The sequence below is a fragment of the Ahaetulla prasina genome, chromosome 5 (assembly GCF_028640845.1).
Source record: "Ahaetulla prasina isolate Xishuangbanna chromosome 5, ASM2864084v1, whole genome shotgun sequence".
Taxonomy (NCBI): Eukaryota; Metazoa; Chordata; class Lepidosauria; order Squamata; family Colubridae; genus Ahaetulla; species Ahaetulla prasina.
Window position 1 is genome coordinate 961,267 of NC_080543.1, and position 26,333 is coordinate 987,599.

Consider the following 26,333-nt stretch of genomic DNA (forward strand, 5'->3'; position numbering starts at 1 on the left):
CCATCAAGGACCCTACAATTCTCCTTCTCCTTCTCCTTCTCCTTCTCCTTCTCCTTCTCTTTCTCCTTCTCCTCCTTCTTCTCCTTCTCCTCCTCTTTCTCTTTCTCCTTCTCCTTCCTCCTCCTCTCCTCCTCCTTCTCCTTCTCCTCCAAGGAAAAAGCACCAAGGACCCTCCAATAAAATGTTCTGGAAATGGGAATCCTTTCCTAATGGCATTTGCACCAGATGTTGGAGGAGTCTATCCAACCATAACAGTGAGTCCTTCAGCTGAGGATATAATACAAATGGAAAATCCACATAGATTAAACTCCCATCGTGCCTGCCCCCCCCCCCCGTGTCTGTCCAGATCTGTTGGGCAACCGTTTGGAGCAGGTGGGGGGACTAAGCTGCCTTGTTCTTCAAGAGAGACTTCCGGCCTCCTTCTTTCCCTTGTTTTGAAAGTCAGTGTTACTCCAGATGTCCTTGTGTACCACACCACTGGGTATAAATAACCCTGGGGGGGGGGAACAAGGGTTTCCAGCAGGGTCTATAAAAAGCACCTTCTGACTGCCCACCTGTCACATTGACGGCCTCCCACAGCTGAGAAGAGCCAGCGAGGAGGCAGGCAAAGGGCTGGAAGAAGGAAAGGGGACGTAGCCACATAGCCCATCGTTCCCTGCCTGTACAGAGAGAGGTAAACATCTCCCCTTCCTTAATCCCAGTTTGGGCCACCCTGAAAACTCTTCAATTCTTCTTCTCCTCAGGCTGGAAGATCTTCTACCTGCCTCTGAGCAGGAGTTGGCGAGAGATTAGGAAAGCCACATTTTGGTATTTGGCAGAATTACTCAGCGGCCTCCATGTGAATATTTATTGACTTAATTTACACCCATCTTGCCTCGGGGTGAACCTGGAGGCCATTTTCTTGAAGGCAGCCCATATTTGCCATGCTTACTTAGAGAAAATTTCACAAATTGCAAACAAAAGAGTTGTGGCTCTTTGAGTCTAGACAGTACAGTACCTGCCAAAGGTGGATGGCTCACCTGCATTAAACCCCTAATTCCAGTAAAAAATAAATCCCTCCTGACTTTTCCTTGTTTTTTCAGGGGGAAACTGAGAATTTTCGTTTCTGCTTTTCTTCCGGTCCTGCTTAGTTTAATGGGAGAAGAATCCCTGCAGCTCAAGAGGATCTGTGGGGGGTGGGGATCAAGAGTCAGGGATGGGTGGGAAGGGACACCCTGAAAGAGATCTATAAGCACCCAGATCTCTTTTCTATGTCACAGAGAATCAAGATCACGTGAAGTGTTAGTACCACTTTATAATGCCACACTTGGTAAGGTCACACTTACCTAAAATATATGAAGAACGATGGCTGGAATTGGGGATGTCTAGTTTAATGAAAAGAAGGACCAGAGGTGACATGATGGCAGTGTTCCAGTATCTGAGGGGCTGCCCCAAAGAAGGGGGTCCACCTATTCTCCAAAGCACCTGAGGACAGAAGTAATGGACGGAAACTAATCAAGCAGAAAACCAATCCAGAAAGAAGGGGAAATTCCCTCACAGTGAGAACAATTAACAAGTGGAAGGGCTTCCCTCCAGAAGTTGTGGCTGCTCCATCGCTGGAGGTTGTGAGGAAGAGACTGGACAGCCACATGTGTGAAATGGTCTGGGGTTTCCTGCTTGAGCAGGGGGTTGGACTAGAAGACCTCCAAGGTCCCTTCCAACTCTGATTCTTTTCTGTTCTGTTTTGGCATCTGAAGGCAGGAATAACAGGAGTGATAATCTCTCTGTTTTGCTTTGAAAGGAGTGAAGAATGAGGCGTCTGTGCTTCCCAGCATCTCTGGTGCTATGTTTGATGTGGCTGCTTCTGGGGAACATTCAGGTATGAAGGGGAAGCTTCCAACGTCAAGTGCCAACAAAAGTCCTGAAATGTAACTCTTCCAAAATCCATAATGAAGCAACACTTTTATCAGGCCAACTGAAACTATGCAGGTACTTTGAGGTCCTCAGGAACAATCCACCAGGCAAAGTTCAGGGTAGAATTTTTTAAATCACCCACCATGATGTTGTAATGAAGATTTGAATCTAAAAGTGGGGAGATTTGGATTCACATTCCCTTTCAGTCATGGAGAGGGACCTTGGGTGACTCTACACCAGGGGTAGTCAACCTTTTTATACCTACCGCCCACTTTTGTATCTCTGTTAGTAGTAAATTTTTCTAACTGCCCACCGGTTCCACAGTAATGATGATTTATAAAGTGTATTGTCATCTGTGTATGCCTCTCGCACATCGTGGATTGGGTTTGGGGGGTGGGGTGGGGCCAGATACCAGCTCTGCTTGTCTGCTGCAGCTGGGCGGTGTGGAGGGAGATGCACGAGCTATTCTGGGACGAGGCTCTTTTGTTTGCGGTCGCAATATAGCACCATTTAGTTTCACTTACGTAACATGAACTAAACTTATGCGTGGGCGATACAAATGGTATATTTTCAGAAATTTAAATTATCATGGGAAATTTTATGAAAACCTAATGAAAATGTTTTTAAATAATGCTATGAAATTTTTTAAAAAAGTCAATTAAATTTAAAAAAAGGAGAGTGCTTCAGTATCGGACAAAACCCTTACCGCCCACCATGAAAGCTGGAATGCCCAGTAGTGGGCGGTAGGGACCAGGTTGACTACCACTGGGCTACACCAATGTTTCTCTCTTCTTCTCTTCTCTTCTCTTCTCTTCTCTTCTCTTCTCTTCTCTTCTCTTCTCTTCTCTTCTCTTCTCCTATTAAAAACATTGAATTCAGTAGAGTCAAGTTTACAAAATAACCTTATGAACCAATCCTATCTGAGGCCTTCTGCCCATTCATGTTCTTCTCCTGCTTCAGGTCTTTGCTTTCCCCCTCAAAATGAGGAGAGACCTCTTCTCTGTCAAGGAGGTGCTTCTCAACATGGCCTTGACGTCTTTCGATGACCAATACAAGGGTTGCGTGGAGTTGATGGAAGCAGAAGTGGCGGAGCTGAACCGCACAGAGTTTGCCACCAACAGAATCTACGCCGATGCCTGGGCAGAGGCGGCCTCCATGTGGAAGGAGAAAAAGGCCTCTTTCTCAGAGTTCTCCGCCCTGAAACCAGAGTACGCCATCGCCCTCATGGCCTACACCATCCAAGGCCGCTTCCACAAGGACTTCAACGCAGCTGTGAGGGAAGCTGGGCGCAACAGAGACGACTACCTCAACCACTTCCATTTCAAGGCCTTCCACTTTCTCTTGACGCGAGCCCTTCACCTCCTGAGCATCACCGCTGAGCCTCGATGCCACAAGGTCTATCGGGGCGTCAGGAACATCCGCTTCACTTCCGAGCGCGCCAAGCTGGTCCGCTTTGGACAATTCACCTCATCCTCACGGAGCAACGAGAGCGCTCTGCGCTTTGGCAAAGACAGCTTCTTCACCATTGAGACCTGCTACGGGGTCAACATCAAGAATTATTCCTTCTTCCCGGGCGAGGAAGAGGTCCTCATCCCTCCCTTTGAGAAGTTCAAGGTGGTCAACTTCACCAAGGGCCAAGAGACCAACTTCATCCATCTTCTCTCGCTTGAAGACGACAGCATCTACAACTGTGTGTTTGTGAAAGGTAACCGCTAAAACACCAGATAAATAGATGGTGATGATGATGATATCCATTCAGTCATGTCTGACCCTTGGCGATCCTCTGGGCCAGGTGGTCTCTCCACATCTTTTTTTTTTGTTTACATTTATACCCCGCCCTTCTCTGAAGACTCAGGGCGGCTTACAATGTATAAGGCAATAGTCTCATTCTATTTGTATATTTTTTACAAAGTCAACTTATTGCCCCCCCAACAATCTGGGTCCTCATTTTACCTACCTTATAAAGGGTGGAAGGCTGAGTCAACCTTGGGCCGGGCTCGAACCTGCAGTAATTGCAGGCTTTGTGTTCTAATAACAGGCTTCTCTATTGCCTGAGCTATCCCGGCCTGATCTCCTGATCTTAATGGGACTTACTCTCAATTAATTAATTGCTCCATGCAAGCACTGAGATGCAGCAATCCACTCTGCAGCGCCTATCAGCTGGGCTACAAACAAAGGAATATAGGTAGGTATAGCGCAGGGGCAGGTGGGAGGGCCCAGCTGACAATCGGAGCAAACCGGTTCGCTCTCAGCCCACCATCGCCTCTACCGGATTGCTCGAACCGGGGTGAACCAGTAGAAACCCACCACTGGCCTTCCTGTATTTCACTCCCCAGGGGCTCTGCAGAGGATGCAGGTCAGAAGAACAGGAGGTTATCCCGTTATTCTGTTATTCTACCTAGTCCTTCTCCTCATTAGGCTAAATATACCTAATCCAGGTAGGGAAATCTCTAAGGAGAGTCTCAGTCATCCAGGTCATGGTTGTCCCAAAGGTGCTTTTTCCAAAACTGAAGTTAGAACTGAAGAAGCTTCTTGGATGAGAAGCGAAATGTTTTCAAAGAAAAAAACCCAAGGAAATCCAATTGCCTTTTGAAGAAAAGAAGACAAAAAAAAAAAAAGGACCTGTGGGACGATGTAGGTAAACCCCACTTCTCTGCTGCTCCTCTTTGCTCCCCCAGAATCCTCTGGTGATATGCAAATGTTCCCAGTAAGACCAGTAATCGGTTCTGTTTTCACTCTCAAATTTCTTTTCCGTTTGCAGAAAAAAAGTGCAAGATGCAGAAATGCCTCTTCAAGTCAGGTGAGTGAAAGCGGCTGATTGAATTCCTCGCCTGGGGCTCCCACCGCCACTGCAGGAGCCCCCACTTCCCCATCCCTTCCTCACCCCAAATTGCCCCGTTTCTCTCATCGCTGTGGGCATCTCTCCCAAGACTCTGTCCCAGGGCATTGCCCTGATCTGGGAGTGAGACAGCGACTGGCATTGTTCTGACCCAGCTCCCCAAACACGACAAACCCTCTCTATTGAAATCAAGGATTCCTTTATTAGGAGCGCCAGCAGCCCCGGCAAAAGGTTTCTCTCTCAACGAAGGCTAACAAGTCTGTCAGGCAGGGAGATGAATAGTTCTCTGCCAGATCTATCCATCTGCGCCCCCTGCCTTTTATCCCCAGAGCTAGGGTGGGGCTTTGTCGTGTCCCACTCCTCCTCTGACGGCCGGGTCGGGGAAGTCCGTATCAAGCGTGCCTGCAAAGCCTCTGCAGCTTTGCCAAAGTTCTGTCAGAGTTCTCAGGGCAGGCAGGAGACCAGGAGGTGACTTCAGCAATCCAAGTTAGACTTTGCCTGACTCAGAGAATACCAGAAAGCAGATCCCTTATATAGGCCATGGGGTGTGGCTCCATGACTCAGCACTTATCCAGGCCTGCCCCTCCCTTCCTTTTGCTGACGTCGCCTCTCCATTCTCCGGAAGCGTGGATCTATCCATTGCATCGTTTCGTCCCCAGCTGCCAGTAATCCCAGCTCGTGGCTGGCTTCAAGCGCACATGCTATCGGAGGGAGGTTTGTTTGCTTGCCAGGGCTGGGGGCTGGAGGCATGCCAGGACATTCTTCAGCACTATCAGTCTCTGGCTGAGATAGCAGGAGATGAGAGGGGTCCAGCTGCGGTGGGGGGGGTGGGGGGGCGAGCGAAGCACAACAGGCTTTGCTAGCAGTGATGGCTCTTCCATCACAAGGACCGGCCCATAGATTTCCACTGCTCTCCTCTCCTTTGCCTTCTGTGCATCCATGCATCAGGCATTGGGCCCAGCTCTTCCTCCTCTTCCTCATCAGCCACCTCCAGTTCTGGGGGCTGTTGACTCTCCACCTGAGGGCTGATGGATGGCCCAGGCGCCGCCTCCGTCTCTCTCTCTCTCTGCCAGCTCCATCCCCTCTTCCCCCTCGGAGCTCCCAGGTTTCCTTGATGCTGAGCCTGACTGCCACGCTTCTCCTCCTCCTCCTCCTCCTCCTCCAATTCAGCTGCTGGGGGGGCCGGTGGCCAACAGGTCAAAACAGGTATCCTCCCATTTGGTAGATCATCAATCACAGGGAAGACATTAACCATCAGGTACTCAGCGGGAATGGGATGGATGGACTTCAGGACTCTGTCTGGGGAACTCAGGGGTGGTATCCCCTCTTCATCACCCCCATGTCCCCTAAAACCTCCTGGATAAAGAAACACCTGGGAAGCCATAGGGCAGAGGGATGATGAGGCCAGTGAGAACCGAGATGGATTCTTATTTCAAGGGAGGAAGATAAGAGTGAAAGTGACTGAAACTGACTGGCATGGAGAAACTGGCACAAAAGCATAAGCCACGCCTCCTTCTCCCTGTTACACCTCCTCTACCTTGTTGGAAGCCTGGCCAGATCAGTCAGCAGAGGCAGGAAGGGAATGGTTGGGGGCCAAGCAGGTCTGGAGAAGAACCGGCCAATCCCTGACTATAGGGATTGGGGAAGGGTCTGCCCCCTCCCGCCCTCCACACCCATCAGGCCCTACAAGAGCTGGGGGTGAAGCAAAAAAGATTTCACATCCCTGAAGGCTGTCCTTGGAAGGGGGCTGGAATTAGGGGCAGAGGCTGCTTAGGATGGAGGTCTCGTGGGGGGGGGGGCTTTCATTGACTTTGGCTGTGGGGCAGAGCGGCAGAGGGCAGGTGGGCAGGCAGGGGGCATCGTCTGGATAGGAGCCAACTTGTCTTCCTTTCTCTGGGCAGGTGGAGGCTGGAGCCCTTTCTCCCCTGAAGACCGAGCCCCACTCCTCCTCCTCTGGGGTCCTCTCCTTGCTGTGGGGCTCCTTGGACCTCCGGGACTCCTGTGATTTAACAGCTGGGGAGGGTCTCCCCTCCCTTTTCTGAGGGTGCCACAACAGCAGCAGCAGAAGAGGCCAGTTGGCAGGGCCTCCGTGGGCCAAGAGGTGGCGCTTCCTTGCTCGATTTTACTAAATGAGGGATGTCCAACTTCGGCAACTTTTGGAGACTTGTGGACTTCAACTTCCAGAATTCCCCAGCCAGTCATGAATGATAGAGTTGGAAGGGACCAGAAAGATCACCAAGTCCAGTGGTTCTCAACCTGGGCATGCTGGTTGGGGAATTCTGGGAGTGGAAGTCCACAGGTCTTAAAGTTGCTGAGGCTGGACATCGCTGCTTTCAAGCTTCAGTTGTGCAAATTAGGAAAGGGAGAACTCTCTGCCTTCAGAAGAGGCAATCATGAAACGTCAGAATTGTTCCTAGAAGAAACTTCAGATGATCATCTCCAAAATGACTCTGTCTATCACAGTGGCCAGGTCTGGAAGGAATTTAGCATGATCACCCAAAGTCTATAAAGGAGAACTGACATCGCGTGATAGGTTGGCAGGATGCTAGTGTGAAGAAACACTGCATCTGCTGGAACGGTCCCCCAAAGCCAGTCTCTCTCTCTCTGACCGGCACAAAACTTGTACTGCAGACTTGACTTGGTTACAGAATTAACCCATTTCCCACATTTGGAAATTCAATGAAGCCCAAAATAATCAGCCAGCCTGGAATGGAGTGGAGTGGAATGGAATGGCACCTGGAAAAGGCAAGCCTTTTAACAGACCTGGTCCCAGGTGTTGTGTGAATTCAATCACAGATAACTCAGGGAGATTTACTGGGAGATGTGGCGCTCTCTGAGCTCGGTTGTTTTCTTGTGGACACTTCTTGACCCAATGAGATAAAATGATCAGTGCTGGGAAGGGAGGGGGGGCTTGCGGAGATGGGAAGGAGGAGGAAAAAGAGGAGGAAGAGGAGGAGGAGGAGGAGGTGGTGGACTGTGGAGTTTTTTATGGTTTCTGAGCTGTGTTATTTCCTTGCAGACGTTTCATGACCCAACTTGGTAACATCATCAGTGCTAGAAGGGAGATAGATTTGCTCTTTGCTTTTCCTGCCGATGTTGGTGGGATGCTCTTGGTGGTTTCTGGATTAGGCTGTTTACTGATTGTTTGTTAAGTTGATAGTTCCCTGATTGGGGTGTTGTTTACTTCTTGATTGTTGGTCTAGTGTTAATCTCTGCTCATCTGGGTGCTGATTGCTTGCAAGGAGCCGTTTTGGGTTTTTTGTTTCCTTCTTGGTTTTTTGAAGATGAGGAGGGGCTCCACCTATTCTCCAAAGCCCCTGAAGGCAGGACAAGAAGCAATGGATGGAAACTAATCAAGGAGAGAAGCAACCTGGAACTGAGGAGAAATTTTCTGACTGTGTGAAAAATTAACCTGTGGAATGGCTTCCCTCCAGAAGTTGTGGGTGCTTCAACTCTGGAAGAGATTGAACAACCATTTGTCTGAAATGGCATAGGGTCTCCTGCCTGGGCAGGGGGTTGGACTAGAAGACCTCCAAGATCCCTTCCAATTCTGTCATTCTGTATTTTCTTTCCAATGGCATGTAGATGTTGTGCATCTCTCTGTGCCTATTGTGGCCAATTTATCTGAGCACCAGGCTTCTAGGAATTCTCTCGCATTTTTTAACTTGGTCTGGTTTTGGATGCTCACAGTTTTCCAACTGAAACTTTGGTTAAGTCTGTCTCTTGTGCAATTAAGATTTCATGATGCCTTCCGATGGCTATGGTAGTTGCTGTTCATGGATGTGCTCTGCTAGCACTGGTGATGTTCCCTAGTTGGGTCATGAAATGTCTTCAAGAAAACAGCCAAGTTCAGAGAGCACCAAGGGCTCCACGTTTCAATGCTGAGTTACAGAGATTCTCTTCCATAATCCATGGACATAGTCATCCACGGCAGTCATTTCTTCCTGTCTCTCCTCAGCCAGCCTCCAAAGGAACCGAGAGCTGGACAGGAATTCTTTGTATGTTACCAAAGATTGAATCTCTTAGCTGGCTGGAACCAGCCCTGTGCAGGAGCTGAAGTGCCATGCCACCAATCCCTGTTTTGCAACTCCATGTGTCTGCGCCCTGTGAACCAGCACCACAGCCCAAGGGGATATCAGAGTTCCCTTCAGCTCATCAGGGCTTCTTTCCAGATGCTCCTAAAACTCCAGACAACAGGCAGGAGGGGCTGCACGATTCACCAGGCTTGGAATGCTGCTGAAAGGCTGTTGTAGGAGCTGAGCAGGCTGAGTTGGAAGATGGGGGTCAAACATGTCATCAGTTTAGAATCTTTGCACAGCCACAGTGAATTCTGTTGACCCTCTTAACCGTTAGTTGACCAGATTCCTGGGTATAGTCAACAACAATAAACTCTTCTGTGCGATGAACTTGGTGAGTGCTCCTGGTTCTTCACACTGACAGCTGTTGGCCACCCCCCCACCCCTCCACTCACTCACACCTAAAGTCCCACATGCTCCCAACCTTCCAATTGTGTGGGTCCTCCTTTGCCTTTCCCTGCCACACAATGGGTGCCGTGCATCACACAGCTTGGCCCATGACCAGGACGCTCATGATGGCCACCATAGCAAAGAAGGTCCACATGAAGAAGCGGTCCATCACCTTGGCCACCTTCTTCCACTCCCCCATCCGTCTGGAAGCAGCCTTCTGCTCTCGGAAGCAGTTGGCGATGTAGTCCACATTCTGAAGGATGCTCTCCTGGTGGCACCAACATCTCTTTCTGGGGCAAGGCGGTTGTTCCTCAGGCTCCGCCTCCTTAGGAAGAGGTCCAGGCCCTTGGAACAGTGTGGCCTCCCAAGGAGGGGGTCCTCCCCTCATGGATTCCTCACCGTTGGCCCTCTGGACTTGGGGGAGTGGGTCCAGCTCCTGCGGGGTGCTCTTGCAGCTGTCCCCAATTTCATAGACGAAGAAGATGCGGGCCATGTACCGCAGAATGAACTTGCGGGCCCACCTGGGGACGGGCCTGGCCCCGGGGCTACAGTGGTGGAGGTTCATGATAAAGATGGTCAAGGCGGTGGAGGCTGTGATCATCGTCATGGTGGCGATGTAGTACTTCCCTGGAGATTGGGGGAAAGGAAGGAATGAAATGAATGAATGAAAAGGGGGGATGATGGTATCTTCCAATATTTGAGGGGCTGCCCCAGAGAGGAGGGGGTCAAATTATTGTCCAAAGCACCAGAAGGCAGGACAAGAAACAATGGTTGGAAACTAATCAAGGAGAGAAGCAACTTAGAACTAAGGAGAAACTTCCTAACAGGGACCCAAAGGTGCCTTTTCAAGAGGCAACTGGACTTTCTTGTTTTTTTCTTTGAAGGCATTTCGCTTCTCATCCAAGAAGCTTCTTCAGCTCTGGCTGGATGGTGATGGGGAATAGAAGGATTTATAATCCTTGCAGACAGCTGGTCAGTTGCATCCTTTTAGAGGGTCCTTGAAGCCCTTGGAGATTTATCTGTGTCTTCAGGATCACCTGAGTGGTGCAAATGCTTCCTGCAGTCTGCAATTTTTTCCTCTGGAAATCCATTCCTCCTCCCACACCCTTAAAGGGTCTTCATCCCACATTGTATAGCTAAAGGTCTGTAGAAATGCTCAGTCCTCCAGGTCACAGTTGTGCCAAAGGTGCTTTTTCAGGAGGCAAACACCTTTGGGACAACCATGTCCTGGATGACTGAGAATCTCTACAGACATCCTAACACTGAGAACAATTAATCGGTGGAACGGCTTCTCTCCAGAGGTTGTGGGTTCTTCATCACTGAAGGCTTTTAAGAAGAGACCGGACAGCCACTTGTCCGGAATGGCATAGGGCAGTGATGGCTAATCTTTTTGTCATTGCGTGCCAAAAGCGGGGGGGAGCGCGGGCGGGTCATGCTCGTGTGTGCCCACACCCATAATTCAATGCCCCTCCGCGCCCCCTCACTCCCTACGTGACCCTCTTGCACTCCCCCTGCTTTTGGTACATGATGGCAAAAAGGTTACCGATGGGCCCGGTAGGCTCTTTTTCCGCCCTCCCCAGGCTCTAGAGGCTTTCTTGGAGCCTGGGGAGGGCAAAAACAGCCTCTCCCACCCCCCTGAGGCCCTCCGGAGGCCAGAAACAGCCTGTTTCCTGACTTCCGGTGGTCCCGGAAGACCCCAAAATCAGCTGGCCGGCGCATGCATGTGTGATGGAACTGAGCTAGGAACGCTCATGTGCCCACAGATATGGTTTCATGTGCCATCTGTGGCACGCGTGCCATAGGTTCGCCATCACGGGCATAGGGGCTCCTGCTTCAACAGTGGGTTGGACTAGAAGATCTCCAAAGTCCCTTCCAATTCTTTTATACTGCATTCAAATGGAGTTGTGTTAGTTTTTTGGAGCATACGATCCTGGATCTGTATAAAAGAATCTGTGGCACCATGAAAGGTGAAGGCTATCCCCACCATGTGTCACCACGGCTGCACTGCAGATGGCGAGGGTCATTCCCCGTGGCTACTGCCCCCCTTGGCTAACCATGTGCTCAAACAAACTCTCAGTCTATCAAGGCAATGGGCCACGGGTGCAGAACAGACGGCCTCCATATCTGGCCATATTAGGCTTCTGACTAATCCTTGGTGGGGTCCATTGCATTTCCAGGTCATGGTTGTCTCAAAGGTGCTTTCCCAAAAGGCAACTGAACTTTCTTGGCTTTCTCTGTGAAAATGTTTTGCTTCTGATCCAAGAAGCTTCTAACTGTTAGAAGCTTCTTGGATAAAAAGTGAAACATTTTCAAGGACTAAAATCCAGGAAAGTCCGGTTGCCTTAACAGAATAACAGAGTTGGAAGGGACCTTGGAGGTCTTCTAATCCAACCTCCTGCTCAGACAGGAAACCCTACACCATTTCAGACAAATGGTTGTCCAATGTCTTCTTAAAAGCTTCCAGTGTTGGAACCTTCACAACTTCTGCAGTCAACTTCTTTTCCACTGGTTAATCGTCCTCCCTGTCAGGAAATTCCTCCTTAGTTCCAGGTTGCTTCTCTCCTTGGTGAGTTTCCACCTGTTGCTTCTTGTCCTGCCTTCAGTGCTCTGGAGAATAGCTTGACCCCCAAATCTTCTTTGTGGCAGCCCCTCAAATATTGGAACACTGCTATCATGTCTCCCCTAGTCTTTCTTTTCATTAAACTAGACATAGTGAAACCCTAACTTTTTTGGAAAAGCACTTTTGGGACAACCATGATGTAGATCTCCAGACATCCAGGTCAGCATATTTTTCTGTGTGGGAACGGGATGATGGCAGGATCTACAAGTGGGACCTTGGCTCTCTACTCACCAATCAGGGGCACGTTCTCGGAGGGTGGCATGCTTTCAGCCACAAGCAGTTGGAAGACCGTCAGGGCCAGAAGGACGGTCACCCCCAGGGACACCTTCTCGCCTGAGTCTGCCGGAAGGTAGAAGCCCAGGGGGGCTAGGAAGGAGATCATGATGCAGGGCAACAGAAGGTTGAAGACGTAGAAGGAGGCCCTCCGTCTCAGCAGCAGTGTGTAGGTGACATCTGGATAAGGTTCCGAGCAGCAGCCGTAAGTGATGACGTTCCTCTTGGCCGGCATCCCCAGCACTTCCCACTCCACGTTCTCCACAAAGTCCGTCAGGTCTCCCGTCTCTTGCATGCTGAGAAGGTCAATCTGGTTGCCGTTGTAGGTCCAGGAGCCAAAGGTCAGGGGACACTGCTGCCCATCAAAGGGGAAATAGGAGACGTCCACCTTGCAGGAGCTCTTGGTAATGGCCGGGGAGTCCCACCTGATCTGCCCGTCACAACGGATCACCACGTTGGTCTCCATGGAGCTGGTGAACTGGTCATCGGCACTTGGGGAGCAAGGAGAGGACAGGGATCAGGTTGGGATGGGGTAGAGACCGTGGGCCTCTTTCCGCCCAGTCTGGGAAGGGACGAAGCATCCACTGGGCTTCGAGAAACGGTGGGAACTCGAGTGGCCCTCCTGCATCCTGGAGGCTGAGCCTCTCACCTGCTTAGAGGAGCTGCCACTTAGAAGGCACCACATCTGAGAAAGTCCCAAAGGTGCTTTTCCCAAGAGGCAGCTGAACTTTCTTTCTTGGGAGACATTTGGCTTCTCATCTTCAGCTCTGACTATTTTTATTTAGCCCATGGCAAATACATGGACTTATAGTAGTTCAAATGTTAATGTCCAGCCCACCCAGTCATTCAGCTCTGTCTGGATGGTGGGGAATGGAAGGATTCTTGGATGAGAAGTGAAACATCTTCAAGGAAAAACCAGAAAGCCCAGCTGCCTCTGGGAAAAAGCACCTGGAGGACGGAGAATAATCTCCAAAGACATTGACCGGCAAGGCAGCCAAAAGAAACCCTGCAGTTGAGTGTGGAGACCGGGACCTTCTGGTTGGCTGGTGCTCTTCCCTTCCAGCAATCTGAGGAAAGGACTAGGTCGCTCTGTGCCCCACAAAGGTACAGGTAGTCCTTGACTTACAACATTCATTTAGTGACCATTCAGAGTTACAACGGCACCGAAAAAAGTGATTTATGATCGTTTAACCCACAACCATAGCAGCATCCCTATGGCCACGTGAGCAAAATCCAGATGCCTGGCCTGTATTTATGATGGTGGCAGTGTCCCAGGGTGATGTGATCCTCTTTTGCAACTTTCCAACAAGCAAAGTCAACGGATATTTTTCAGGACTGGTCAAGTGGATCTCCTTCTATCTGAGTCCCGCTATGTAACCCAGATAAAACAGAGTATTTGTAGCTCAGGGTTAAAATAAGAAGTCCCTGTTGCTCTCTGACCTTGATGGTTTTCTTGAAGCTGTTTCATGTCCCAACTAGGGAACGTCTTCAGTGCATTGATGATGCTACCTTGTTTGGATCATGAAATGTCTTCAAGAAAACCACCCAGCTCAGGGAGCACCAAGGATCCCTCACCTAGCACACAGCCAGATGGCTTGGAATGCTTCATAAACGGGTAAGCCAAGCTAATGCAGCCCAAATTTGAATTTAGCCCAGGTCTCTGTTTCCAAAGGAGCTTCTTACGAAAGAGGCCTACAAGCCTTGGCTGGCCGGCCTTGAGCCTGGAGCTCCGACTGAGTTGTCATGACTAATAGATCGGGACTGAGCCCCATCCCCTTTCAGGGATCCATCTGACCTCGTGGTTCTCATTTCATGTATTTCTTCTGTTTACTATTTGTTCATCATATTTCTGCGGTGCCCATCTCCCCTAATCTCCATCTCAAGGCCCTTCAAGCTGCCTTTGCTTAGGGTTAATAATCCTATCAAAATGTCTATGGAGTCTGTCGCTCATCCAGGTCATGAGTATTTGAGGGGCTGCCCCAAAGATGAGGAGGACCACCTGTTCTTCAAAGCCCCTGAGGGCAGGACAAGAAGCAAAGGGTGGAAACTAATCAAGGAGAGAAGCAACCTGGATCTAAGGAGGAATTTCCTAGGTGCTTTTTCAGGAGGCAACTGGATTTTCTTGTTCTTTCTTTTGAAGACATTTCACTCCTCATCCAAGATGGTTCTTCAGCTCTGACTGGATGATGGGGAATGGAAGGATTGATGCTCCTTGCAGACAGCTGGTTGTTTGCATCCTTTGAGAGAGTTGTTGACCCACTTGGAGTCTTCTCTGTGTCCTCAAGGAACCCTCATCCTTCAAATGTTGCAGGAATATGAACAGATTTCCGGAAAAATTGCAGACTTCAGGAACCATTTGCGCTTCAGTTTGAGATGCAGAGAAGACAGACTCCTCCCCAACAGCCTGCACCCGTCTTGAACAGTGAAGAGATGCAGGGCAGAAAACATCCTGCAGCCAAGAAGGCTCCCCACACCCATTTGCACCACTCAGGTGACCCTGAGGACACAGACAAACCTCCAAGTGGCCTCAAGGACCCTCTCAAAGGATGCAAATGACCAGCTGTCTGCAAGGAGCATCAATCCTTCCATTCCCCACCATCCAATCAGAGCTGAAGAAGCTTCTTGGAGGAGAATAGAAACATCTTCAAAGAAAAAAACAGAAGAAAGTCCAGCTGACTGTTGAAAAAAAAGCCCCTTTAGGAAAAGGTATGAAAAGTTTTATCCTTGCTGCAACCTTGACAGGGAAGAATGGTGTTCTGTCCCCCCTCGCCTCTGTCTGAGCGATGGCTTAATTAGCCGGCACTATCAGCTCTGGCAGCAAACTAGCGAGCATCTGCCAAATGACTCTGTTATCTCCCTTGATGCCGATGAGTCACCCAGGAACAAACAGTACTTCAGCTCTAGTTAAGCAGTTGATTTGCCTGCTACGAAGAGGCATAGCAGCCCTTGCTGGTTTTATATCCTGTGGGGTGTGGCTCCATGACTCAGCACTTCCTAGGCCTGCCCCACCCCTGCTTCTGTTGTTCCTGCCTCTCCTGCCTACAAAACCTAGGGTCCAGCCAGGCCTGATTGCCATAAGCCAGGTCTGGAGGCGTGGCCTGGGGGGGGAAAGAGTCAGGGGACGGAGGCCTCATTATCTCCTCCACCTGGCCTGCCTCTGGCTCCTGGAGCTGAGCCAGAGGAGCCGGCGCTCCAGAGGTAACTCCTGATGGCCCTTCCCCCTCACTTTCCAAGTCACTTTCTGGCAGGGGGCCTGGCTCAGAGGGCGCAGACACAACAGATGCTCATCCGAGGACCTCATGGCTCAGAGGGAACTGTTAAGTTTGGGTATTGACGAGGCAGGAGACCAGGTTAGTGACAACAGCTCTTTAATATAGTGTGACCCAGCAAAACTCTGGAGAAAAACCTCTCCTTATATACACTTCAGCCTGAGGCTGCATCCAATCAGAACCGAGATATTTCCCGCCTAAAACTCCCGCCAAAACTTACAGTAATACATTACACTCCTTCCCTCCCAGAAGGCACTTTGCCAATATTTGCATATTACTTCTCTACGTAGTCCTGCAGGTACGTGGGGCGTCTCCTGACTCTCCCGGACCTGCGCAGTTCACTTTCTGGAGTTGAGTCGAGCTTGGCGGAGGGACTTTTCGTTCCTCTGAGCTCCTCCTCCCGGCCATCCGGCCCTGGATTATTCGCCGGCTCGGACCTGCTGTCCTCTAGAGGGACCGGAGGGTGTCGCTGGACCTCGCCTGACTCAGATAAGTCTCTGTTTGGTTCTTTGCTTACGCTTTCTGTTTGTTCTTGGCTCCAGTCAGCTGTGGGGTTAATTAAATCATAGTCAGGGCTGTTCTCGCCTAATTCTGCCTTATCGCTCAATCTGTTTCTTAATTGATCTATGTGGCGCCCAGATTCTGCCATCGTCTAGTTCCACTAGATAAGATTTGGGGCCCGTTTGTCTATGACTATCCCCTCTTCCAGTTAGGGCCGTCGCTGTAATTATGTGCCCACACTGAGTCTCCTATGTTTAACTCTCGGATTCTATCTGGTTTTGTTTTGAACCCGTCCTGTCGTAGTTCGGTGTAGCCGGTCTAGCGGGCACCGTAGCTTCCGCCCATTAATAGCTCGGCTGGGCTGCGGCGGTGGCCACACAGGGGTCCTGTGTTGGACGGTTAGGAATGCGTCGATTTGTGCCTGCCAATCGCCGGGCCGCTTCGTGATAGCGCTTCTTTCGCACTCCGGACAAAGCGTTCAGCAAGGCCGTTCGACGCAGGGTGGAACGGCGCTGAGAGGGCATGTCGGATGCCCTCTTCAGCCAGGTACCCTTCAAATAATGCTGCGGTGAACTGTGGGCCGTTATCGGACACGAGGGTGTCCGGTAGCCCGTGCGTGGCGAAAAGGTGTTTTAGTGCTGAGATGACAGCTCCCGCGGTTGTGGATTTCATTAGGATGATCTCCAGCCATTTGGAGAATGCATCCACCACAATTAGAAATGTTTGGCCGTGGAAGGGCGGCAAAATCAATGTGTATGCGGGACCAAGGGCCTTGGGGTTTCTCCCACTCCAAAACTGGGGCCGTGGGTGGTAGTGGTCTGGATTCCTGACATACTTGGCATCGGCCAACCCTGTCACTGATTTCCCTGTCCATTAGGGGCCACCAGACATAGCTCCTAGCCAAACCCTTCATCCTCACAATTCCTGGGTGACCCTCATGCAGGAGTTCCAGAACTTTTTTTCTCAGCTTCTCTGGAACTACCACCCTATCCCCCCAGAGCAGGCACCCCCCTTGCACAGACAATTCCCCTTTTTTCTTTACAAATTCCTTGAAACGTTAAGCCCGGTAGCGGCCATCCCTTGAACCCAACTGATTACAGTCCTTAAAACAACGTCCGGTAGGAGGCCGAGCCACTTCCTGCGATGTGACTGGCCCCGAGTCCAAAGAGTCAATTAGTAGAACGGGTGTGCCCGGGGTGGGGTCCTCGATTTCCCCTGGCAATGGGCATCTGCTCAATGCGTCCGCATGCCCCAGCTCCTTTCCAGGCCGATGCTGCAGCTTGTAGGAGTATGCGGTCAAAAAAATAGTCCATCTGGTCAGTCTAGGTGAGAGTGCTACTGGCGTTGGGCGGTCGCCAGCCAGTAACCCCAATAGCGGTCTGTGATCAGTAACAATTTCGAAATCTCGCCCAAAACGTATTCGTGAAATTTTTCACCCCTGACACTATTGCGAGAGCCTCCTATCTAGCTGGCTGTAATTCCTTTCAGCCGGGACATCGTTCGTGAATAGAACGCTATAGGGGCTTCAGTGCCGTTTGGGAGTCTGTGGCTAAGTACAGCTCCTACTCCATAGGGGACGCATCACAAACCAATACTAACGGCAGTCTGTTGTTGTATTGTATTAACAGGCTATCGCTTGATAGCAAACTTTTACTGCCTCAAATGCCCTATTCTCTGACTTCCCCACGACCAAACAGTGTTTTTCCAAGCAATTTATGCAGCGGTTCAGCAACGGTTGCCTTGTCTTTTAAAAACACGGCGTAAAGTTTACCAGACCCAGGAAAGCCTGGAGTTCTGTCTTGTTTTTGGGTGCTGGGGCTCTCTTTATCGCTTGACTTTGCTCTCAGTGGGTGAATCCTTTTTGTCTATTCTATAGCCCAAAATTCAACAGATTCGACCCCTATCTGACACTTGCTTGCTTTGACTTTTAATCCTGCCGAACTAAAAATGGCCAAAACTTTCCTTAATCGCTTCCCCAGTTCTCTTAAATCTTCCCCTGATACCAACACATCATCGAAATAGGGTACGACTCGGTAACCCTTGTAGGAGCCGCCCATCAAATTTTGAATAGCCCGGGCCACACTCACCCGAACTGTAACGGGTGCACTTAAAGGCACCCGGTGCGTTACAATGGTCTGGGCCTCAGCTGTGCTAGCATCTACGGGTAGCTGTTGGTACGCTTGTGCCAAGTCTAATTTGGCGAAGACTTGTCCGTGTCCTAGTGAGTGCAATAAGTGTTGCACTACTGGAACTGGGTAGGCGCTCTTTTGCAATGCTTTGTTCAAAGTAGCCTTGTAATCAGCGCAAATCCTTATGGACCCGTCTGGTTTTATAGGGTGACGATTGGCGTCTCCCATTTGGCATGGTCAACTGGCACTAGTATCCCTGGCTGACTAATTTATCTAACTCTTTGTCGATTTTAGGTTTGAGTGCAAAGGAACCCTCCTTGCCTTTAACCTAATGGGAGCTATTTGGGGTCTAAATTGAAGGAGATAGGGGTCCCTTGTACTTGCCTAAACGGTCCTCGAATCGTCTGCGAATTCCTCCATTAGGGCGTTTTGCAGGTTGCATCCGCTCCGGTGGGCGCCAGTCACCCCATTCCCAACGCCCGGAACCAGTCTAGCCCCAGCAAGCTTGGCAAGGTTCCCTCGACTAACGTGATGGGCAGGGTCTTTTCGTATGTCCCGTACTTGACCTCGACGGTCGTTGTCCCTCGAACAGGGATGCGGTTGCCCTGGTAATCCTGCACCCGGGCCGTTGTTTCTGTAGCTTGCGCTGCGATGTGTGGCAAGGCTTTCACAAAAGTGTCCCAGGACATGATTGTGATAGCTGATCCTGTGTCTACTTCCAGTCGGCACGGTACGCCTTCAATTGTCGGGTTTGTGAAGATCTTTTCTTGATGCGGGTAGCTGCGTGGTCTATGGTAACAGTCATTCGGTTTGACTTCGCGCTCTTTCTTTCCTGGCCAATCGCGGTCGCCTCGCCGATCTCGCGCTCTGATTGGCTGGTTTGAAATTTCGGAATGTGGGGTTTGCATCTCTGACTCAGAGCCGCTCTGATTGGCGATTTGAATTTTCGGGAAGGTTGGGGTGCTCGGCAGACTTGAGCCAGGTGCCCTTCCTTTCACACCGCCGCAAATGGCGTCCCTGAACTTACATCTTTGGCGCTGATGTCGCCCGCAACTTCCGCATTCCTCCGGGTCTTCCTTGTCGATTTTCCGTGTAGTGGATTTCTTCCTCCTCTTCGCTGGTTGACTCACGATAGGTTTCTTCGTGGTGGACTGCGCTCGGCTTTGCGCCCGCCATCGGCGTGAGTCGCTTTTGTAAGGTGTCTGCTGCATGGTTGGACATCTCATGGGGTCTGGCTTCGTCCTGAGCGTTTGCCAATGTCAGGTTGCTCTTGCCTAGCACCCGCCCCCACAAACGGATGTCTCTGACCCCCCGTATAAGTTGTTCCAGCAGCTCTTCGTCCAGATCGCGGTACTCCCAATGCTTGGAGGCTTGTCTCAGGGCTGCCATGTAGTCGCTGATAGACTCGCCTTCTTGTTGCCTCGCTCCCCAAACTCGCATCCGAACGATTTGGACGGGGCTGGTGCGTAGTGATTCTTCAGGAGGGTCTGAAGGGTCTGCCACGATACGGAGTGTAGCGGTGTTGGCTCGCTAGGGCTTCTGCGACGGCGATGACTGCTGACCCACAGTGGCTTATGAAGTAAGCCCGTTTGCGGTTGTCGGAGACTCCTGTAGCTCGTTTGCCTCCAGGAAACTTTCAAACGGGTCATATATATTCCCCATGTCTCCTGGGCAGGGTCAAACGGAGTGGGTGGCGTGTAGCCGGTCATTGCTGCAATGGCCGTCACCTTGCTGGGTTTGATTCTCGTAGTGAGTTCAGCTCTGTTCTGGTGCTCTGCCTCAAGATCCCATCCTCGTCGCCAATGTTAAGTTTGGGTATTGACGAGGCAGGAGACCAGGTTAGTGACAACAGCTCTTTAATATAGTGTGACCCAGCAAAACTCTGGAGAAAAACCTCTCCTTATATACACTTCAGCCTGAGGCTGCATCCAATCAGAACCGAGATATTTCCCGCCTAAAACTCCCGCCAAAACTTACAGTAATACATTACAGGAACCTCCCTGCCCACTCTCGGATGCCCCCCCCAACCGCTCTGCCTTGTCCTTCTCCAGGGCCATTTCACCTCCTCCGTAGGGAATCCCTTCCCACACTTCGGCCCCTGTCCTCGGTCACTTACTTGTTGTAAAGGACAATGTCGGGTCTCCACACGTAGCTGCTGGGAATCTGGATGCTGTCAATGCCCCCGTAGTCTTCCTTGTTCCATCTTAGGTAAGCATCCACCCAGACCTGCCGGATCCACAGGTAAGCAGTCAAGATTTGGTTCCTCTCGTCCTGGAACAGAAGGGAAAAACTAAAGGCTGCCCCTGGAGAAAGGGCCCTGGGATTTTGCAGGTAGCTCTGAGAGAGACCGAGACTGGCCTTAAAGCCGCATCTCTTATTCTGCAGCTGCTGAGGGATCAGATAGAATAATAGGGTAAGGATAGTCTTGGGGTTCCGTGCCATGTAAGGTCTGTACAATAATAATAATAATAATAATAATAATAATAATAATAATAATAATAATAATAATAATAATAATAATAATAATAATAATAATAATAATAATAATTTAATTTTTATACCGCCCTTCTCCCGAAGGACTCAGGGTGGTGAACAGGCAGATAAAATGATACATTACAATAAAAACACTATTTAAAAAACTTATTCAATATAGCCTAAATTTAAAATACAATACAAAATATAAAATAAACCCCAATAAAATCCATGTTTAAAAACCCTATTTAAGCCAGTCCTGCTTGAAAGAATAGATATGTCTTCAGCTCGCGGCGAAAGGTCCGGAGGTCAGGAAGTTGTCGAAGTCCTGGGGGAAGCTCATTCCAGAGGGTAGGTGCCCCCACAGAGAAGGCTCTCCCCCTGGGGATCGCCAGCCGACACTGTTTGGCTGACAGCACCCTGAGGAGACCCTCTCTATGGGAGCGCACCGGGCGGTGGGAGGCATGTGGTAACAGAAGGCGGTCCCGAAGATATCCCGGTCCTATGCCATGGAGCGCTTTAAAGGTGGTAACCAGCACCTTGAAGTGCACTCGGAAAACCACAGGTAGCCAGTGCAGCCTGCGCAGGATCGGTGTTATATGGGAGCCACGAGGGGCTCCCTCTATCACCCGCGCGGCTGCATTCTGAACCAACTGAAGTCTCCGGGTGCACCTCAAGGGGAGCCCCATGTAGAGAGCGTTACAGTAGTCCAGGCGAGAAGTGACGAGGGCGTGAGTGACCGTGCATAAGGCATCCCGGTCTAGAAAGGGGCGCAACTGGCGGACCAGGTGAACCTGGTAAAAAGCTCTCCTGGAGACGGCCACCAAGTGAAAAGAGGAAAAAAATCAAAGAACAGACAGACCCAGAAGAAGATGGAGAGACAACACAGAGGGTCTTTTACAGGTGGTCCTTGAATTAAAATAGTTTGTTTAGTGACCATTCAAAGTGACCGTTCAAAGTTACAAAGCCACTGAAAAAAGTGACTTACTGCTGTTTTTCACACAACCGTTGCACCCCCCCGGTCACATGATCAAAATTTGGAGGCTTGGCAACTGACTCATATTTATGACGGTTGTGGGGTCGCGTGATCCACCTTTTTGGGGGGCATTATTCTTGTATTTTTAAATTTTCAAATAAAAAGTTGAGGTTCGATGTTGATGCCCTTTTGTGACCTTCTGACAAGCCAAGTCCAGATTCACTTAACAACCAGGTTCCCAACTTAACAACTGCAGCAACAAAGGCTGCACAGTGGGGCAAAGCTCCCTTAACTACTGTCTTGCTTAGCAACAGAAATCTGGGGTGCAATGACCAAGATGATAAACAATATTATAAAATATGGAATTTATTCTATAACTGGTTAGACAGGAAACTATGTTAGAAAAGAAGATATATTTATGAAAGAGACGTGTATTTTGAGATTGCACAATAAGATATGTAAACACCCCTTCAGCATATTGAAATTGTTTGATGTGAATGATTTTTTTTCTTTTTTTGTTGTGGAAAAATAAATTTTTCTTTTTAAAAAAAAAGAAACCTGGGGTGCAATGGTGGACATGAGTCGAGGACTACTGTATCCCCGATTCTCACCAGACCCCAATCTTGAAATGGTGCGTTCCACCCCCCCACCCCGCTTTGCCCTTACCATGTCTATGATCTGGGAGAGGGTGACCTGAAGGGTGACGTTGAGGGCCTGCTCCGTGTCCTCTGCTGGCCGCAGAGCGCTGGAGTAATTGGCAAAGAGCTGGTGCAGCAGTTGGTGGGCCACCTTGCCTGGAGCTCCTGAGCAGCCTGTTGAGAGAACGGTGGAGGAAAGGACCAAGGGAAGCCCAAGAGGGGCAAGACAGAGGGGGCTCGCTGCCCCCTTCTCCCAGCCTCCCTCAAATTAGAACAGCCACACAAAATGGCAGCAGCCCATCCTTGGAGTCCCTCCCTCTCTGTAGCCATGGTTTACAGCCGGTCTCCCCTTAACAAGATGTTAACTTGTGAAGGGCACCAGGGTTTGGATGGTTGAGTAAGTTGGGAGGGTTGAGAGATGACGACGGAGGCTGTAGAAGAAAGGATGGGTCTTCTGATACTTCTGGAATTTCAGCGGTTGTTAAGAATAACAGAGTTGGAGGGACCTTGGAGGTCTTCTAGTCCAACCCCTTACTCAAGGCAGGAGACCATCTTATACCATCCCGATCACATGGTTGTCCAGTCTGTTTTTGAAAACCTCCAGTGTTGGTTGTTCCTCTGCTTAATTGTCCTCACTGTCAGGAAACTGTTCCTTAAATCCAGGTTGCTTCTCTCTTGGATTAGTTTTCATCCATTGCTTCTTGTCCTGCCTTCAGGGGCTTTTGGAGAATAGGTGCCCCCTCCCCCCTGCCTCTCTCTCTCTCCCTCCCTCCCTCTCTCTCTATCCCTATTTATTGGCTGCCCATTTTACCACAGTATAACTCTGGGCGGCTTACAGGTATCATGTCACCCCTAGTCTTTCTTTTCCCTACACTACATAAACCCAATTCCTGCAACCGTTCTTCGTATGTTTTAGCCTCCAATCCCCTGATCATCTTTGTTGCTCTTCTCTGCACTTTTTCCAGAGTCTCAGCATCTTTTTTATATTGTGATGACCAAAACTGGATGCAAATATTCCAAGTGTGGCCTTACCAAACCTTACAAGGCGGCAGTAACACTGCAGGTGATCTGGATTCCATCCCTCAGTTAATGCAGCAGTTCCTGCTTTTTTGCATTGTTTCAGGGTTGGAGATACCTTTGGGAATAGATAGGGATAGTTTTGGAGAAGGTCACTTGCTGGCCAGTCTCACCCCTCCCAGGTGAGTCCATTCTCTGAGCGTACGTGGATTCGGGCCCAGGCACAGGTGCCAGCAGTTGGCCATCTGCTAAGCTTCTCTCTTCTTTATGGGACTCGGATCCTTGGCCCTGGGCCAGCGCTCACTCTGCCAAATGAAGGACTCTAATTAAAGCGAACTGACATCACATGAAAGGAGGGCTCTGGGTGGATTAATGCTCACATGGAAATTCACCGTGGCGCCCTTTGCAGTGTTGCAAGGCTCACCAGACTGAAGATGGGCAAGGAAATGGTTTTAGAGGTTTAAATCAGGAGTTTCTGGTCATCGAAAGACGGGCTCCGGGGATCGGTCTTGGCACAAGGTCAAGCTGTTGCTCCCTCTTCAATTTGGGTTTTAGGAGCCCCAGAAGCCGTTTCTCCCCTCCAACTCCTGGCCTGAAAGGGAAGGATGCTTTTAAATTAAACCTGGTGGAGGGACTCATAGAACCCTAGGCTTAAAAGGGACTCTGGAGGTCTTCTAGTCTAACCCTCTGCTCAAGGCAGGAGACCTTATATCATCCTGGACAAATGATTGTCCAAGCTTTTTTTGAAAACCAGTTTTCTTGAAACTCCAGCGATGGAGCACTCACAACTTCCAGAGGCAATTTAAACTGGTTAATTGTCCTCACTGTCAGGAAACATCTCCTTAGTTCTAGGTTGCTTCTCTCCTTGATTAGTTTCCATCTATTGTTTCTTGTTCTACCCTCAGGTGCTTTGGAGAATAGATTGAGCTCCCATCCTCTTTGTGACAGCCCCTCAAATATTGGAAGACTGCTATCATGTCATCCCCTGATCCTTCTCTCTGATAAGCTTGATACTACTAGTTCCCTCCAGCGTCCATCACACTATTTAGCCTCCAACCCACTGATCGTTGCTCTTCTCTGCATTCTTTTTTGTATTGTGGGGACCAGAACTGGATGTGGGATTCCAAGTGTGGCCCCACTATTGCAGTGCAGCGCAATACTTTCCCCTCTCTTGATCTTGATACTATCCCTGGGTTGATGAAGGCTAGGACTGCATTGGCTTTTTTGGAAGCTGCAGCACACAGCTGGCTCATACTTCATTGGTTGTCCATTAGGACACCTAGATCAATAAAACCAATGAAAGATCAAAGATAAAGAAGCAAGCATGGAGAAATGAGGTCTTTGTGGCTCTTGCAGAATTTGTTTAGTTCTTGGATGCTCTTCTGCAGATATTTCATTATTAGGCCATTCTGCAGGCACTGGTGATGTGACCTAGCTTGTAAGAACACATCTACATGTTGAGGCCACACCAAGGACCTAGGGGCCCCTCAGGAACCCCTCAAGAAAAGTCAGTTTTGAACCGAGAGCCCACCGCTCTTCACCACTGCCTTCCTGGTACTGACTCCTTCCCTCTTCGCCATCGGCACCCACCTCCTCCTTGGTTCAATCTGCCAAATGCAGAGCTGTCCCTTCCCTGGTTTGAAAGTTTAATGACAGGTGTCCTGTTTCCACTGTCGGGGACTTCTGGTGACATCTTGTAAGGTTCGCTTACAGATCAAGAGACACCAATTCCAATTACTAGCCCTGCTTATCCTGGCTGGGCTGATAGAATTGCAATTTAGCTGATGGCCCTTCCCAAGCCGCCTTGCCATGGAAATGCTAAGAGGCCCCTTTTCTTGTGTCGCTGGAAACATGGAGCTAAAGGCAAAGGCAGAGGTGCTGGACTGGGGGATCCTACCTGCCATCCTTGAGGGAAGGGCAAAGATCCCTCTAACTCTGTTAGGATCTGGAACTCCAGAGATGTTGGATGTCAAGGACCCCAATTAGCCAGAACGTCCTTCAAGAGAGCCACCCGAGGGCCACAAGGATTGCATTGCTGAGCTGATAAAACCACCCATTCGCACAATCCCTCTTTCGTCAGGCCCAGTGCCCTACCTGGCATCCCGAAGAATCCCAGGGCGATCCCAAGAAGCAGGATGGTGCAAAACCCAGGAGTCTGTGACATGTTCATGCCCACCAAGAAGCAGCTGGAGAGAGGAACTGGCCCCACCAAACTGCCCGGGGCATTTTAGGTCTCCTCGCCTGGAGATGCTCGTGAGGTTATGTGCAGATACGTGAGCTGCCTTGCTGCAGAAGAAAGAAGGTCTCTTTGCAGACGCAGAATTTCTCCAAGGGCTGCAGGTCGCGTGCCAGACCTGGATGGACTTTCCTTACCTCAGCCAGGTGGAAACAGAACTCCAGCAAGGGGAGATGCATGGCATTGAGAAAGGGAGCAGAAGAGGTTGAAAACAAGTAAACAAAAATTTAAAACTTAAAAAAATCTCTAGAAAAATGCAAAAGGTAAGTAGAAAGAGCCACGGAGTTCTCAAATATATTTATCGTAGCAACGAGACTCATTCCAATATTTAGAATAAACTCATTTAATTTCCCTGCATTTGGTTGGAAGTAGCGTGTGCATCCCACTGAACAAACTGCTACTGATTAAAGAGAAGTAAACCAATTTTGAACAGATCATATTAAAGAAATATTGAGCTTATAGGCAAATCCCAAGCGGTGGTCGAACAGTAGTTCAGTAGGAGATGGCTGAAAGAATAAAAGTCCTTAGTGAATCAACAGATTTACAGCAGCAAAAAACTTCAGTCTGCCTTGAACTAGGTATTTTGATAAATAAAAATAAAAAATATTGAGACTGACCTAGTTCTGAGTTTGCTTTTCCAGTTTGCATGTTAACACTAAATTGTTTATGCTTGACCTAGCATTATGTGCAAGCAGGTCACTTTGCAAACCGTAGCTAAAAGTCCCATAAATCTGAGGACATTTTTGCCATTTTCCCTCCAGCAAATAGTCACCCTTCTAAAAACTACCAAGTGCTGTTGTTATGGAAGCCGCCTGCTGCAGAAATGTCCTTGTATTTCCAGATGTGGCAGAATTGATCCAAATATTTGGTCTTTATGCTCTTGAACTTTTGGAAGATTTGAAACAAAAAAGAATTTCGTTTTCACAGATGGAAGGACTGATTTTGTCCTAATGATATCTTATTGCTAATGGATATAAATTGTCTTTTTACTGAATGTATTTGCT

At 49.5% G+C, this 26,333-nt stretch overlaps 2 protein-coding genes across 3 annotated transcripts; one reads left to right on the forward strand and one right to left on the reverse strand.

The window, feature by feature from the left end:
* Window positions 1-566: 566 nt before the first annotated feature.
* Window positions 567-7,647, forward strand: ART1 (ADP-ribosyltransferase 1). Of its 2 annotated transcripts, none has more exons than XM_058185281.1 (5): window positions 567-673; window positions 1,781-1,858; window positions 2,854-3,598; window positions 4,655-4,693; window positions 6,634-7,647. In XM_058185281.1, the coding sequence occupies exons 2-5, from the start codon at window positions 1,790-1,792 to the stop codon at window positions 6,735-6,737; spliced, it is 957 nt and encodes a 318-aa protein (XP_058041264.1). In that variant the 5' UTR covers window positions 567-673; window positions 1,781-1,789; the 3' UTR covers window positions 6,738-7,647. The 2 variants fall into 2 exon arrangements, with proteins under 2 accessions (XP_058041264.1, XP_058041265.1); XM_058185282.1 differs by having other exon boundaries at window positions 603-673; window positions 1,781-1,968.
* Window positions 7,648-9,236: 1,589 nt separating this feature from the next.
* On the reverse strand, window positions 9,237-25,508 carry CHRNA10 (cholinergic receptor nicotinic alpha 10 subunit). Its single transcript, XM_058185015.1, has 6 exons — window positions 25,467-25,508; window positions 22,105-22,338; window positions 20,107-20,261; window positions 12,050-12,582; window positions 9,598-9,825; window positions 9,237-9,543 (listed from the first exon to the last, which is right to left on the reverse strand). The coding sequence occupies exons 1-6, from the start codon at window positions 25,506-25,508 to the stop codon at window positions 9,290-9,292; spliced, it is 1,446 nt and encodes a 481-aa protein (XP_058040998.1). The 3' UTR covers window positions 9,237-9,289.
* Window positions 25,509-26,333: the final 825 nt, after the last annotated feature.